The sequence below is a fragment of the Dryas octopetala genome, chromosome 5, assembly GCF_963921425.1.
Source record: "Dryas octopetala chromosome 5, drDryOcto1.1, whole genome shotgun sequence".
Lineage (NCBI taxonomy): Eukaryota > Viridiplantae > Streptophyta > Magnoliopsida > Rosales > Rosaceae > Dryas > Dryas octopetala.
In genome coordinates, this window is record NC_141370.1 from 7307206 (window position 1) to 7323147 (window position 15942).

Here is a 15942-nt window from a genome sequence, read left to right on the forward strand (position 1 = left end):
GGCTCTCTCTCTTCTCTCACTCTCTTTCTCTCATCTCTTGTCTTTATCTCTCTCTTTAAGAAATACCACATCACTACAACACGGAGATATGTAAGTTTTTTCCATCCGAGGCATGCCAAAAAAACAACCAAATTGGTGTGAGCCATGTCTCCCATTCTCTAGCACCGCACAAATCCTGATTTCTACCATAAATTTATTCTTTTCTTATCATCAATGATATTCTAATTATAGGTGTCAAAACCCAAAACGCAGATAGCAAGAGTTTCTAGTTTAACCAAGAGCTCATACTAATAATATAGATAGCTGCAAACCGATTTACTCTAGTAATAGAAATGCGAAATGACTTATGCTCATGAATACACAACACCAAATAATAAACAAATTGGTGCAGTTCAGTCATAGTAACAACATTATGTGTTGAAAGAATTGGAATAGAACCATACCTCACGGCTCATAGAGACATGATGAGAGTAAATAAGAGCAAATAAGAGGAAACTATAGTAAAATAAAGATGATAACTATTCATTCATCTAGTGATGCCTCTATAGTGGAGGCTCATGAGTCATGGCCTTTAAACAATAGAACATGTACTAGAAGGCTCCTGAGCTGTAAACAGACCCGACTCATTAACCTCAATATATGCAGCCCATGTACCACAGCCCATAATAGCTATGTTGTAGCCCGTTAATAAGTAGCCCAACAGTAATGGCAGATATACGTAGCTAAGTATTCTCAACACAGAATCTTGTTAAGGCGATTAAACCTGTCGATGGTGAATGATCAACTTGAGATGGAAAGTGGAGCACCGATGCACAGAATCTGATCTGCACAGTCTTTGCAGCCTTCTTGGTCGTAAGGGGTCACCCAGTTGTTGATTTCGTAACTAAAAGTCTTTAACTTTTGCGTTTAGAAAGAAGTTGAAGATTTTATCACCAGATCTGTTGGTGGACCTTAGAGGGCTTTCTATTCGGTCCTTAGGGACATGTTTAGAAATGGGTTTTATGACTCCAGCTTTAATCTTGGCTTGGTCTTGATGTAAAATGGATTTTAGATTGAAACTGAGGATACCCAGTTGGAGAAATTGTTGTTTCTTGTGTGTGTTTGATGGGACTTGATTTTTGGGTATCGAATGTGTGAAAAAAAGAGTTGGGATTGATTTTTTTTTTTTTTTTGCATTTTGAGGTGATTTTGGTTTGAAAGGGTTTGGAGGACAACATGTTCTGGAGGGACCGTGGGAGGGAGAACAAAGAGCAAAACGGTGGTGGACCGCCTTGTGGGCAGGTTCGAGTGCTTGTTGTTGGCGACTCAGGTATTTGCTTCTGAGGGTAGAATTCTCTTCCTCTGCCTTGTTGTTCCTTTTTTTTTCCTTTTAGTTTTGGGTTTTGCAAATTTTGATTGGTTTGGTCCGGCTTGTGTTGTATGCTTGTATGTGTTTAAAGGTTCATAGTTAGTGAAACCTCATGTATGAAGAATATGGATAGTGAGAATTAAATTTGCCTAAAACATTGGTTTGAGTACAGTTCTCATCAGAGTGAAGCTTCTTTGCGTTAGTTCAATTAAAGAGTTTGGATTAAGAATTGCAACTGTGGTAGAGTGAAGAAACTTTTGTTTCGAGTGAGTGCCAAAACAATATCAGCGCAGGGACTTGGTTACACATGAGAAACGGCTTTCACGTGTAACTTGCAGAACTTGATTAATAGATTTTCTACATATTTTATATATGAATTTAGAAATTTATTGTATATCCTCGAGTATTAGAGGATCAGATTGCTTATAGTTGAGGACATATGGTATTCTTATATGTGGGTTGTAGAATTGAAGGGATTAAAGAAGGATATTGATGGTGTTATGTTGGAGACTGATATTTTCATTTTAAGAAAGACCAGTGCCTCGTTACGTGTTGGGAATATGTTGATATATATTGTGCTTAAGTGCAATTGTAGAATGCATGCATAGAGGATGGTCTTTCCCCAATCTCTGTCTTGTTGTCCATTACAACCCCTAAATTTAGTTATAAATATCAAAATTCATCTTTATATTTTTCCTATTGGTAGGTGTTGGAAAAACTTCGCTTGTTCATCTGATTGTCAAAGGTTCTTCCATCACTCGCCCTCCTCAGACAGTAGGGTGTACAGTTGATGTAAAGGTAAGCATTACTAGTACTGTTATTCTGAGGGGATATTGAGAGCTATTGCTAAATTTCAAGTTTCCATTAAGCGCTTACCATTTTTTTTTACCATTTTTACCATTTTTTTATCCAGCATACTAATTATGGAAATTCTGGTAGCTCGTCAAGCAACATTAAAGGTGATGCCGAAAGAGATTTCTTTATTGAACTCTGGGATGTGTCTGGACATGATAGATACAAAGAATGCCGGTCTCTTTTTTATTCTCAAATTAATGGTTAGTTTGGGACCTCTCTCCCCTTCTATAAACATCCATGCTCTTGGTAACTACTATGCATTTTAACTCTAAAAAGGCTGTGAAATAAACACATCTGTAGAGACAAGTTATTTCAGTATTTATCTTTAAATTAGAAACTAACAGCCTTTCTTGGGTTTGTAAGTGCGTGCAATAAACATTTTTGTATCTCTTGATGCATGCATGTTTTATGTATTAATGATGCAAATGAGTATGAGAAAATTGAGTTAAAATTATTGTAGGTCATGAAAATATATGGTTACCACCGTTACAATGCTACACAACTTATTTAAAAGTATTCAGACATCTATTTTGGTATTTTGTTTCCTATCACGTGCAATGGAACCAACATGGTGCAAGCAGACCTTTGATTTTTCAACTCATAATCTTGCTTGAAATTCATGCACAGGTGTAATCTTTGTTCATGATCTCTCCCAAAGAAGGACAAAAACTGGCTTGCAAAAGTGGGCAGCTGAGATTGCTGCCACTGGGACATTTTCAGCTCCTCTAGGATCTGGAGGTCCTGGTGGCCTTCCTGTCCCATATATTGTTATTGGTAACAAAGCTGATATTGCTGCAAAAGAGGGGACAAGAGGAAGCAGTGGCAATCTTGTTGACGTAGCTCGACAGTGGGTTGAGAAGCAAGGTTTGCTTCCATCCAGTGAGGAAATTCCACTGACTGAAAGTTTTCCTGGTGCTGGAGGCCTTATTGCGGTAAGCGAAAGGTTTTTTATTTCTGTTTTCTTTTCCCACTCTTTTCTCCTTGGTTCTTGTCATTGTTGGCATTATGACTGACGAAGCTGAAATTAGTATTTGGTAACTTAGCATCTAACAAATCTGTTGGTTGTGATTGCATTTGACATGTAGTAAGACAATTGACCTCTTTTTGATGATCCTTTTGAGGCCATATTAGAGCATGTTTTGGTGAAAACAATGTTGTGGTTGGTTTAATTGACCAAGGTGCTGGTTAGGTTGTTCTATAAAAGGAGTAATTGTTCAATTTTAATGTGTTTTTTTTGCTTTTTTAATGGAAAACAAAGACTTCATTAAATAATAATGCAAAGAGTTACAAATAAAAGTCCAGTTTTGGACAAGAGGTCCACCATCTAGACAATATAGCAACAAATAACTGTGTTACAAAAAACAGTGAACAAATTGCACAAATCTGTTAAAATTAAGGATAAAAAATCGCTAACCGCTCCTCAATCAGAATGAAGATTAAAAAAAAAAAAAATGTAATCTCCCTTCATTCAGCAGCTAGCGAAGGCCACAATGTTGCACAAAGCCTCACTCTATTCCATAAAGATATTACCTCCTTCCCTAGCTTTTCTTCAAATGCTCTCTAGCTAAACCACCCGAAAGACAGACAAGCACAACACTTCCACAAAGTGTATGCCTTCCCCATCAGCACAATGTTTCTCAACCAACAATGATATATAAGAGGCCGGAAGTGTTGTATTTATTGAAGTTGATCTCTTGTCCACTGTAATTTCTGCTGTGCATAGAAAATTTTTTGTTTTTTCTTCTCAAAAGAAAAAATATATAAGAAAAAAAAAACCTTTTGACAGAGAGAGAAGGGATCTTTATTAGGGAAGATCATTTGAAAAGGCGGTTTCCATCAAAGAATCCAAGATAGCATTCTGGCTCAGTCATGTATGTGGATGTCATTTACTTAGGATTGAGGTTGCTCATATTAACCAATGTGGTTTCATATTCCCTCTGGAAGGTAGAAAGTTCCACAGAATCTTGCATTTCATTTACTTTTATTATATTCTCTTCCATGTCATTCTTTCTTGTGGAAATTTACACTAGAAAGGACAACAAACACACAACTTCCACCCACTTGTATATGCGATAAATTAACAAAAAAACAACCGGATTTCACAGAGAATTCAAATCTGAAATTTTTCTGTGGGACTAGAAGAGAGCAGATTTTTTCTGCTTTTCAGTTTTAAACATATGAGCTCTCTCTTGCATTTCAATTCCTTTTATTACATTCTCTTACATCTCAATCTTTCTTGTGGAAATTCTGCTTTTCAGTCCTCTCTCTCTCTCTCTCTCTCTCTCTCTCTCTCTCTCTCTCTCTCTCTCTCTCTCTCTCTCTCTCTCTCTCTCTCTCTCTCTCTCTCTCTCTCTCTCTCTCTCTCTCTCTCTCTCTCTCTCTCTCTCTCTCTCCCCCTCTACCTCTATCTCTATCTCTCTATACCTATGGTTTAGAGAGAACATCTAGAGAAACTTTAGTTTGTGATTCTGAAGTTCAAGAAATTAAGGTGTAGACTCGCACGTCTCATATACAAGGGGCCTTGATATTGTAAAAGATAAAAAGTGCACAGATGTTGCTCTAAATCAATTATTATATAGTTGTGGAATCTGTTTCCTGAAAACCATTCTTTGGTACAAAATTAGTAGGAAGACTCAAATCTTGGTACCATTGTCTTTTAGTTGCTTTAATAATGTTTGGTCTCGATTAACTTCCTTCCTATATGTATGAATATGATGGATGGTTTCATCTTTTCAAATTATGTTTTCAAACATTGTAACATAAACTATTAGGGCATATTGGTAATGAGAATTCAATTTACTGGAACAAGATGCTAGCAGTCTAGCACTTCTCTGCCATGCTGGTCATCCACATTGGGCCTTAATTCTAATTCAGTAACCCTTTCTCCCATACCACTAATTTTCAGTTAGTTTCTGCGCTACACCTCCCCCATTTTTGTTCTTTTTAATATTATCCATCTGGATTACTGTGAGTTGATCTTAGTTTTAGTCCTTTGTAGTTGGAGAGAAGTTTGTAATTCGATTTCTGGATGTAATAGGCTAAATTTGTTTTGAATTTTGTTTTGGTTGGCTAAATTGTGGAGTGTGGACCTATTGTGCATGTCTAGTCTTTGTTTTCTATCAAAAAAGTTCAATTGCTCTCTCAGGGAATATTATTTCTACATGTTTGTCTACACTAGCATCTTGTGAGGGAATCGTTTGTAATATGAAACTATGAATGGTTGTTAATCAATTCATTTAAGCTGTTGTTATACTAATAAGTCATGATCTGTTGAACATATACAGGCAGCCAAGGAAGCAAGATATGACAAGGAAGCTGTGATGAAATTTTTCCGTATGGTCTGTATTTGTGTTCTTGTTGTCTTATTTCTTGTCTTAAGAAAGATTTCCAACTCTTTTTTCTGGTTGTTTCAGTTGATTAGGAGAAGATATTTTTCAGATGATTTACCTGCACAAACTCCATGGTCTATTTCTCCAGTTCAAAGACCTGCACAGACTGTAGATGAAAATTGGAGTGATGAGGATCATTCCTACAGGAATACCAGGTAGTTTCAGCCAGTTATCATTTTTCTCATGAACTTGTTATATCCACTGTCTTCATCTCCTCCCAATGTGTTGTCTTACCATGTTTGAAGTGAAGCTTCTTACCCAGTTTTTTTTTTTTTTTTTCTTGGGTAGCTTACGCGGCAACTCTTACAAGTACAACACGCTCCCTCCTCTTCCTGCACAACGCAATCTGACACCACCTCCCACGCTTTATCCTCAGCAGCCAGTTTCAGTTTCCGAAAACTACAACCTTCCTAGATTTGCACATACTGGTTACACAGAAATTAACGGCAGTGCCAGATCAAAGCGCTCAGATATTAATGTCTAATGTTTGTTGTCTCTGGTTATCGTGATTATTTTTGCATGATTGGATGTTCATGCATGCGTCCCAAGTTCTTTCATTTGTTTCCCTTGTAACTGCTCCATTGATTCTTTTATCTCTACAGGGCCGTCATTGTAAGTGGTTCGTATTTTATGTTTGGTAAGTATATAATGAGTGATTGATCAACCTGGAAAACTACAAACAATTCTTTGACTCAGCTTTCCCTTTGTTTCCCAATTTCAATATATTTATAATTTTGAAGACATCTTTGTCATCTTTTCAGAAAGTTCAGTTTGGATGTGAATAAATCATCTATAACTAAGCAAACAGTGGTGGATAACACCTTGACACTTTTGTGGGCATGGAATAAGCATTGAGATAAAAAATGAAGAGTTTAAAACTCCTCGACCATAACTATTCGAACAGTGGTAAGCATGGAGTTTAATTGTTCCAATTAATCATGCATCTAGGACAGCTAAACAGCGCACGTTGGAAAACGACAAATGCTTGTTGTGCCTTAAAATCCTTCTCTCTCACTAGTCGCTAATGGTGAAACTTAAAAAATAAACAATGGTTGAACAGTTCAAAATGCAATGTACTACCTTTTGTACTAGCTTGCAAGACAAAAGCAACCCATGTTTCATGCGCATGCAATTTGAATTATGAGCATTGATTAACTTTCTCATATTCGTCACAAAAAAATCAGACTTTTTCACGTTTGAAAAAAAAAAAAAAAGGAATTTTTTTTTTCTTTAAAATTATTTTGTCCATTCGATCAACTATAATGAAATAGTATGGTTGAGATTAAAAGTATAGAAAAACAAAGGACCTAAATAAGGGGAGGGGATAAAGAAGCTTATGTAGCAATGTCATGTCATTATGGTACAAATTATTAGGGTACCCTAGCACTCCCTATTTAAATATATTCATGCATGTGTGAGTAACACTATTTAATGAGAGGTTCATGTAGGTTTTCTACTAACGAAGATGCTAGAAAGAGGTTCTCTTGTGTAGTATATGTAGAGAGAAGGCAAGATACCTGATTGGAGGTGAATGATTGAGTAGTAAACAAGCTATTATTACCTAATCGAAAGTGGAATTGAGTTGAGTAATAAGTGAATTTTAAAAAAGTTACTATAAGGAGGATGATGAATATGATGAACTTAGTATATTGCTTACCCTAAAGACATGACCTTAGATTGGAATCAAACCACGTTGAGCAGCAATACCAATTTTAGACAACAACAATTGGCACCGTATGCGGGAAAGACATCTAATCCCCACTAGACCTTTACTAGTTGACTTGATCAAAACGAAAACACAGAGAACCCAACACTTCTCCTTGTGTTAAAGATAGTAAAGTCAACTAGAATATTTGTCTGATTGTATAGATTAATTCTTTCCTTTTATAGTTAGGAATTAGCTTGTTTGTAGGAGCTAAATAGGGATCTCATATTCTTCTTCCCCTGTATAAAGACTTGTACACACTTCCTGTTTTTTATCTCAATTCAATACATACAGAAATCATTCAAACCCCAATATGTTTTTCATGATGGTATCAGAGCATCATTCGATCTTGGTGGCCTAGACCCATCCCGCTGCTACAACCAGTATTTCTACTTCCGTCATGACAAACGATCAAGACTCAAAGAAAGGATCTGATTCCTTCAAAGAGGAATCAAAGAAAGGGTCTGGCTCTACCAAAACAGAGTCAGGCAGATATGATGATCCAAATCATCCCTTTCATCTCCATCACTCAGATCAGCCTGGGGTAGTCCTTGTATCACAACCCCTGGATGAAGGAAACTACAGCACATGGAGCCGTGCCATGGTTATGGCGTTAAGTGCTAAGAACAAGCTGGGTTTCATTGACGGAACCATCGAGAAGCCAACCAACCTTGCCGATGTTCGACAGTGGACTCGTTGCAATGATCTGGTAAAATCTTGGCTTTTAAATTCAATTTCCAAAGGCATATCTGCAAGTGTCATATACTGTTCTGATGCTCGTGAGATTTGGACTGATTTGAGTGAAAGATTTTCACTAGTCAATGTGGTTCATTTGTTCCATGTTGAGAAAGAAATTCATGATTGTGTTCAAGGTTCCATGACAGTTGGGATGTATTTCACCAAACTAAAGGGTCTATGGGATGAACGAGCAGCCTTGTGTTCGATCCCCAATTGTAGCTGTGGTACCATGAAAGAGGTTCTGGATTACCAGCAGAACCAGAAAACAATGAAGTTTCTAATGGGTCTTAATGAATCTTACACAGCAGTGCGGGGAAAAATACTGCTTATGGACCCTTTTCCCACTGTCAACCGTGCACACTCACTTGTCTCCCAACATGAAAGACAATGTGATGTTGCTAATGGGAGAGGACAAAACACTGAAGCTATGGCATTGGCTGTATCTAACAAAACCATGGGCAAACCAGGGAAAAAGAACAACCATCTCAAATGTGACACTTGCGACAGAATTGGGCATACATCAGAAACATGCCGTTCTCACTTGAAGTGTGACTTCTGTGGATGGAATGGTCATACCATGGAGACATGCCGCAAACTTCAGAAGTCTAATCAACCTGGGCAACGCAACCATATTTCCAGGTCAAGTCATTCAAGAGGCAATCAAGTTTCCTCCCAGACCGTAGAAAAGAATGAAAGCTCTAATTCTTTTCCATTCACACCGGAGCAGTGCCAGCAGCTTATGACCCTCCTGCAATGCAATAGTAAGGGCAACTCTATGGCCAACCATGCTGGTAGTTCTTCTGTCCCAAATGATTTCTCAGGTAAATCAATCTGCTTACTTACATCCAGTAAGAATACACTATGGATATTGGACAGCGGTGCAACTGATCACATGGTTTGTTCTCATACACTTTTAACTACATGTGTAACGGTTCAAAATCGTGTTGTTGAACTTCCAAATGGTACATATGCTCCTGTCACTCATGTTGGGACGGTTGTCTTCTCTCCACTCCTAACTCTTAAGAATGTCCTTTGTGTGCCATCTTTCCATTTAAATCTCGTATCCATCAGTAAGCTAAATAGCCAATCTCATTGTCTCACTATACTTTCTGATCGTGTGTGTATGATTCAGGACCAACGCTCGAGGAAGATGATTGGGACGGGCACTGAGTGGGGAGGCCTTTATTACCTTGATCTCAAACAAGTAGCAGCCTGCCATTCCATCAAAAAGCCTTCTCCTCAGCGTACAACCACAGTGATTTCATCCCATCTCTGGCATCAGCGATTAGGACACCTCTCTAATAAAATTTTACACTCTCTTTCCCTTCCAATAAATGGTGTTCAATCTCATGATAATGCTAGTACTTGTTTGGTTTGCCCATTAGCTAAACAAACTCGATTAAAGTTTCCATCAAGTTCTATCTCCAGCCATAAAGCTTTTGAGCTAATACATGTTGATATTTGGGGGGGATACCATGTTGCATCTATTACTGGGGCTCGTTACTTTCTCACTATTGTAGATGATTACACTAGGTGTACATGGGTCTATTTGATGCATCACAAGTCAGACACACAAAATCTTCTCATCTCATTTGTCAATCTTGCTGAAACACAATTTTCTTCCAAAGTTAAAATCATTCGAAGTGACAATGGTCCAGAATTCAAACTTGTGCAATTTTATTCAACAAAAGGAATCATACATCAACGAAGTTGTGTCGCCACCCCTCAACAAAATGGGGTGGCTGAGCGAAAGCATCGCCATCTTCTAAACGTAGCTAGAGCCTTGTTGTTTCAAGCCAATCTACCTAAACGTTTTTGGGGAGATGCAATCTTAACCGCCACTTATCTTATCAATAGAACACCAACAAAACTTCTTCAAGGGAATTCTCCCTATGAAATGTTGTTTCGAGCCAAACCCATTTACTCCCACCTACGAGTATTTGGATGCTTATGTTTTGCTTCTACTCATGCCCATAGGCCCTCTAAATTTGATGCTCGGGCAACAAAATGCTTGTTTCTTGGGTATCCATATGGTCAAAAGGGGTACAAGGTCTACGATCTAGCTTCAGGGAAAACTTTCACCTCTAGAGATGTGATTTTTCATGAGTCCACTTTTCCCTACTCCACTCAAACCACCACTTCCGCTGCTCCCGACACAATTGTGCTTCCTCGTCCACTTGACCTCTCCTTTGATGACACATTCACAAGCACTTTGAGTCAATCTCCTTCACCCACACAACCTGACACCATTCTTTCTTCTAATGACTTACCTCCTGAGAGGTCAGCCCCATCCTCTCCTCCAGTACCACCACCGCCCACTCGGCATCTCACTCGACCAACAAAGCCTCCTGATCGCTATCAACAATTTCATCTTGCAGAAAAACTCCCATCTCGGCCCGGCTCGTCATCAACCTCGACATTGGCTCAAACAAATGGTACGTCTCACCCTATCTCACACTATTTGTCTTACACACATTTGTCTCCAAAACATTATGCTTTTACTACTGCTGTGACCCTTGCCACAGAGCCTCGACATTTTTCCCAGGCCATTCAGGTTCCCCAATGGCGTGATGCCATGAGACATGAGATAGAAGCACTTGAAGCCAATCACACATGGTCCCTTCAACCTCTTCCTCCTGGAAAGAAGCCTGTTGGCTGTAAATGGGTTTACAAGATTAAACTTCAATCTGATGGGAGCATCGAACGGTACAAAGCCAGATTAGTTGCGAAGGGGTACAGTCAAGTAGAGGGACTTGATTACAGGGAGACCTTTGCCCCCGTTGCCAAATTGGTCACCGTCCGCCTCCTCCTTGCCATTGCCTCTGCTCGTTGTTGGAATCTCCATCAACTTGATGTCAACAACGCCTTCTTGCATGGTGATCTCCATGAAGACGTCTACATGTCCCTTCCTCCTGGATACGGACGAAAGGGGGAGACTAGAGTATGTAAGCTTCACAAATCATTGTATGGTCTAAAGCAAGCCTCAAGACAATGGTTCTTGAAGCTATCTTCTGCTCTTTGTGCCGCTGGATACAAACAATCAAAGGCTGATTACTCATTGTTCGTCCGTTCCCAAGGAAGTTCATTCACTGCCCTCCTAGTTTATGTTGATGATGTCATCTTAACAGGGAATGATATGGACCAGATTGAGGCAACAAAATATTTCTTGAATCAGCGTTTTAAGCTCAAGGATCTTGGTCCATTAAAATACTTCTTGGGTATTGAGGTAGCACGCTCAACAAAGGGAATTTCACTGTCACAAAGAAAATATGCTCTAGAAATATTGGATGACACTGGTTTTCTAGAAGCCAAACCTGCTGAAACTCCTATGGAGCAGAATTTGAACCTCACTGATGACAATGGAGAGCTCTTAACTGATTCTTCTTCTTATCGGAGGCTGGTTGGACGTCTAATATACTTAACGATTACCCGACCAGACTTATCATATGCAGTGCATGTTTTAAGTCAATTCATGGGTAAACCAAGGGTTCCACATTTGGAAGCAGCCCATAGAGTACTGAGGTACATCAAACGAACACCAGGCCAAGGTATCTTTCTCTCTGCTACTAGTCCAATTCAACTCAATGCATTTTGTAATGCAGATTGGGCACGATGCAGAGACACTCGAAAATCAGTGACTGGGTATTGTATACTCCTTGGCCAATCACCCATTTCTTGGAGAGCCAAGAAACAAACAACAGTGGCTCGCTCAACTGCAGAAGCGGAATATCGTTCCATGGCCACCACCACTTGTGAAATTACATGGTTGAAATACATTTTAAATGATTTGAGAGTCAGACACCCTCAACCAGCTCACTTGTATTGCGACAACAAGGCAGCTTTACACATTGCCTCAAATCCGGTGTTTCACGAGCGAACTAAGCACATAGAAATTGATTGCCATCTGGTTCGTGAAAAGTTACAATCAGGGTTGATCCAAACAGCCTACATTTCCATGCACTCTCAACCAGCAGACTTGTTCACAAAGGCCTTGAGTTCCATGCAATTTGAGACTTTACTGCACAAGTTGGCTGTCATCAACATACATTCCAACTTGAGGGGGAGTGTTAAAGATAGTAAAGTCAACTAGAATATTTGTCTGATTGTATAGATTAATTCTTTCCTTTTATAGTTAGGAATTAGCTTGTTTGTAGGAGCTAAATAGGGATCTCATATTCTTCTTCCCCTGTATAAAGACTTGTACACACTTCCTGTTTTTTATCTCAATTCAATACATACAGAAATCATTCAAACCCCAATATGTTTTTCATGACCTTGGAACCCGACAATTTGTCCCAGAAAATAAGTCTTTGGTGTATTTTTTTTTAAAATTCCCCAATAATGCATTTTAAATTGAAAATTCTGCTCTTGCCCCCTAAAATTTGGGGTCTATTCCACTTTATCAGTTTATCCCCTAAAAATAAATCACATTCCCCCCTATATTATGAATTTTTACAACTTGAATTTTCTTTTCAACTCCGTCCAAAATTTTGTAGGTATTTATAGACTTTTACATTTTTTTCACAAAAAGTTGGACAGATGTCCTACATTGCAACAAATCCAAAATATAAGGCACAATGGGTAAAAAAAAAATTATGGGGAAAAGTTAGATAGACGCCAAAATTGATGAGGCATATAACTTTCACATTAAAATACCTATTTCAGAAGATATACAATTTTTTGGAAGTCAATAATGTAGAAATTTTTATTTCAAATCTTTAGTTATAATTTTTATTAAAAAAAGAAAGAAAATTTCACTAAATAGGCTTAAATACTGACAACATCATATGTGTCATATAAAACAACAACATTATTATGGAGATAAGACCTGGTAACTTCCAAAATAAAACCTAAATCAGATATGACCGCACCTGGTAATTTCCAATGCAAACCAAAACTATATATGACCCGCAAGTTGAAGCCCACAAATTTTTCAAAACCACATTCTAGAACCCTCCATTTAATCTATAAAAATGACTGAAAACTTATCAATTGATATGCGTGCAAACTAGTTATATGTCATGCGTTTTAAATACTTATTAGGTTCTATTTTCTCTAGAGAAAATTATCAAGGCTTCAAATGCATTTGTAGTCCAAGATGAAGTGGAAGATGGTGCTTCTAGTGAGCTTGGTTCTAAATTTATCATCGGAATAATGATTCATCAGATATATATTAAATATATGGTAAATCATTATTCCGATAATAAATCTAGAGTTTGTGATAAATAATTGTGCTATATGTACATACTAAAAGCTATTTATAATTGTTGATTCTATTAAAAAAAATCATTTTCTCATATTCTTCGTTTTCTTGACAGGCTCTTGTGGTTCGTTTTTGGGGACTAGAAAATAAATAAATAACATCATCAATAACCCACCCCAGAAAAGAGAGATCCTCTTTATTTCTTGGTACAACATGGACAATATGAAGAGAATCACCCTCCACATGGAATGGACCGAAGACAAGTTGCTAAGTGTGATTTTAATTAGTTGTTAATCCAATCATTTGTGCATCAAGGAAAAAAAAAAAAAAAGTACTGTGTAAAAGTGGTTGATTAATAGCACTAATACCATAGTGAAGTAGCATACTATAACTTATGGCCTACCATCTTAAATTTAAGTGACTAATTGTGCCTTAAAAATTGATCTAAATTAAAGCCAAAATATTTGTCAAGATTAACGTGATATTCAATTTCTTCTGATGTTGGCATTCTTCTAGTCTTTCTTGGAGCGTAGAGGACACCATCTATGTATGCATTAATGTCAAATTTAGTCAGCATCTCTAAACTGCCATCCATCCATGAACACCAGATTGAATTTGGAGTTGAGGGCATACTTGCAGATAATTGAAAGTGCATGACCAAAATAAAAACAATTGAAAGTAATTGGATGAAAGTGTAACTTGGCCTAAACTATAGGTACAAATTAAAATGATATTTAGTCAATATTAGGTTTTTTTGCCAGGAGATTTGTTTAGCTAATAAGATTTGTTTCTTACTTTTTATTTTTCACACCTATATCAAATTTGTTTTCATTGTTTAAATTATGCTAACACGGAGTATTACTTCATAGGGCCATTAGAAGAAGAATTAATTACCCTAAGTTACCTTTTACTTATTGTTTTTACTTTCTAGTGCACCAATTAATTTTTTTTAATAACAAGGTAAGTTGCTATCTTGAAATCTAGTCAATTGCCATTTTATTTCATTTTTGTCATTCTCTTTCTTCTCTCTTTATCCCCCCCACTATGTCTCTTTTCTCTTTCTTCTTCATCATCTTCTTGTTCTTCTTCTTCGCAGAGCAAGCATCTCCAGGACGAACACCACCACCACGAGCAGCTCCGTGATCTGTTCGTCATCTAGCTTTGCTATTTTGCCGCTGCCCGCCACCGATTTCGATCCAATTTATCAATTAATCAAATAATTCAGATCCCGACTTTTCTCTCTTCTTATCAAGGTCTGTGCATGAGTATGTTTAGGTTCTTGATTTTTTTTGTTTAGTTCAGTTTCTGAAACTGCAGTTTTCTGCAGTTTTTTGCAGTTTTTGGAACTGCAAGCGAACTGACCTTGATAAGAAATTGTTTCTGGAACTGTAAGTGAACTGAAACTGCAGAAATTGCAATTTATTAGAGTTGAAACTGCAGTTTATTGGAGTTGCGGACTTGCAGTTTCAGTTTCTGCAAGTGAACTTTCTGCAGTTTCTGGAACTGCAAGTGAACTGAAAGTGCAGAAACTGCAATTTATTAGAGTTGAAACTGCAGTTTATTGGAGTTGCGGACTCGCAGTTTCTGTTTCTGTTTTTTTGGGTTTACCCTAAATTGCAGTTTCTGGAACTGTAAGTGAACTGAAACTGCAGAAACTGCAATTTATTAGAGTTGAAACTGCAGTTTATTGGAGTTGCGGACTTGCAGTTTCAGTTTCTGTTTTTTGGTGATGTGTTGATGCTGGTATTTTGGAAGATGTTTGCATGTTATGTTTTTGTTATGTCTATTTTTGGATGGTATTTTGGGATCTAGTGGTGGTGGTGGTGTGGTGTCTGCATGATATTTTGGGATCTAGTGGGTGTGGTGTCCGCAAATGAATAATAGGATTATGGTAGTTGGCCCGCAAAGAAAGAATGAGGCTTTAGGTGGTTTTGGTTAATAAATTTAGGTACCAATACCTGTATGTTAACAGACCCTTAGAAGAAACTTCAAATATGGTAAATGCAGAGGAGAAAAATCCATTCTATTCCTTGGTGATCAGTTTACTTTTTTTTTTTTTTTTTTCAATTCCTTCCATATCAAATTTTTCTTTAAAAAGAAATTTAATGCCATTTAATGTTAATTATTTTAAAAAAAATTTGCAAATATGGTAAATGCATAGCAGAAAAATCCCTTTTGTGTATTTTTGGTGTGGCTTCCTTCTTTTTCTTTTTGTTTCACTTCATTCCATATTAGTTTTTTTTATTTAAACAAAATGTGCTGATATGGAATATCTAAAACAATTAGGGTAAAATTATAAATTTGGAAAAATCCCTACATTCCTTTTTGATGCATTTTCTTTCTTTTTCTTTTCATTTGAATTCCTCAAATTTTCAAAAAAAAAAAAATTGTAGTGGGAACTCAACCCGACTCCAATTTTTTATTACATATTTCTAAAAAGGGAGAAAAGCTCCCGACCTCATATTCTAATTGGAGGGAGAACTCATCACGACTCCAATCTTGGCTAACATATTTCTCAAAAGGGAGAAAAGCTCTCGACCTCATATTCCAATTGAAGGGAGAACTCATCATGACCTCAATTTTTGCTTACATATTTCTCAAAATAGAAAAAAGCTCCCTACCTCATATTCCAATTGGAGGGTAAACTCATCCCGATTCCATTCTTTGCTTACATATTTCTCAAAAAGGAGAAGACTTCCCAACC

The 15942-nt window shown here is 37.4% G+C and overlaps 1 protein-coding gene across 1 annotated transcript; it reads left to right on the plus strand.

Moving 5' to 3' along the window:
• Positions 1-753: 753 nt before the first annotated feature.
• On the plus strand, positions 754-6337 carry LOC147283894 (small GTPase LIP1-like). The gene is made up of 7 exons (XM_086243812.1): positions 754-1309; positions 2055-2146; positions 2262-2403; positions 2831-3135; positions 5488-5541; positions 5617-5747; positions 5881-6337. The coding sequence occupies exons 1-7, from the start codon at positions 1216-1218 to the stop codon at positions 6074-6076; spliced, it is 1014 nt and encodes a 337-aa protein (XP_086099938.1). The 5' UTR covers positions 754-1215; the 3' UTR covers positions 6077-6337.
• Positions 6338-15942: the final 9605 nt, after the last annotated feature.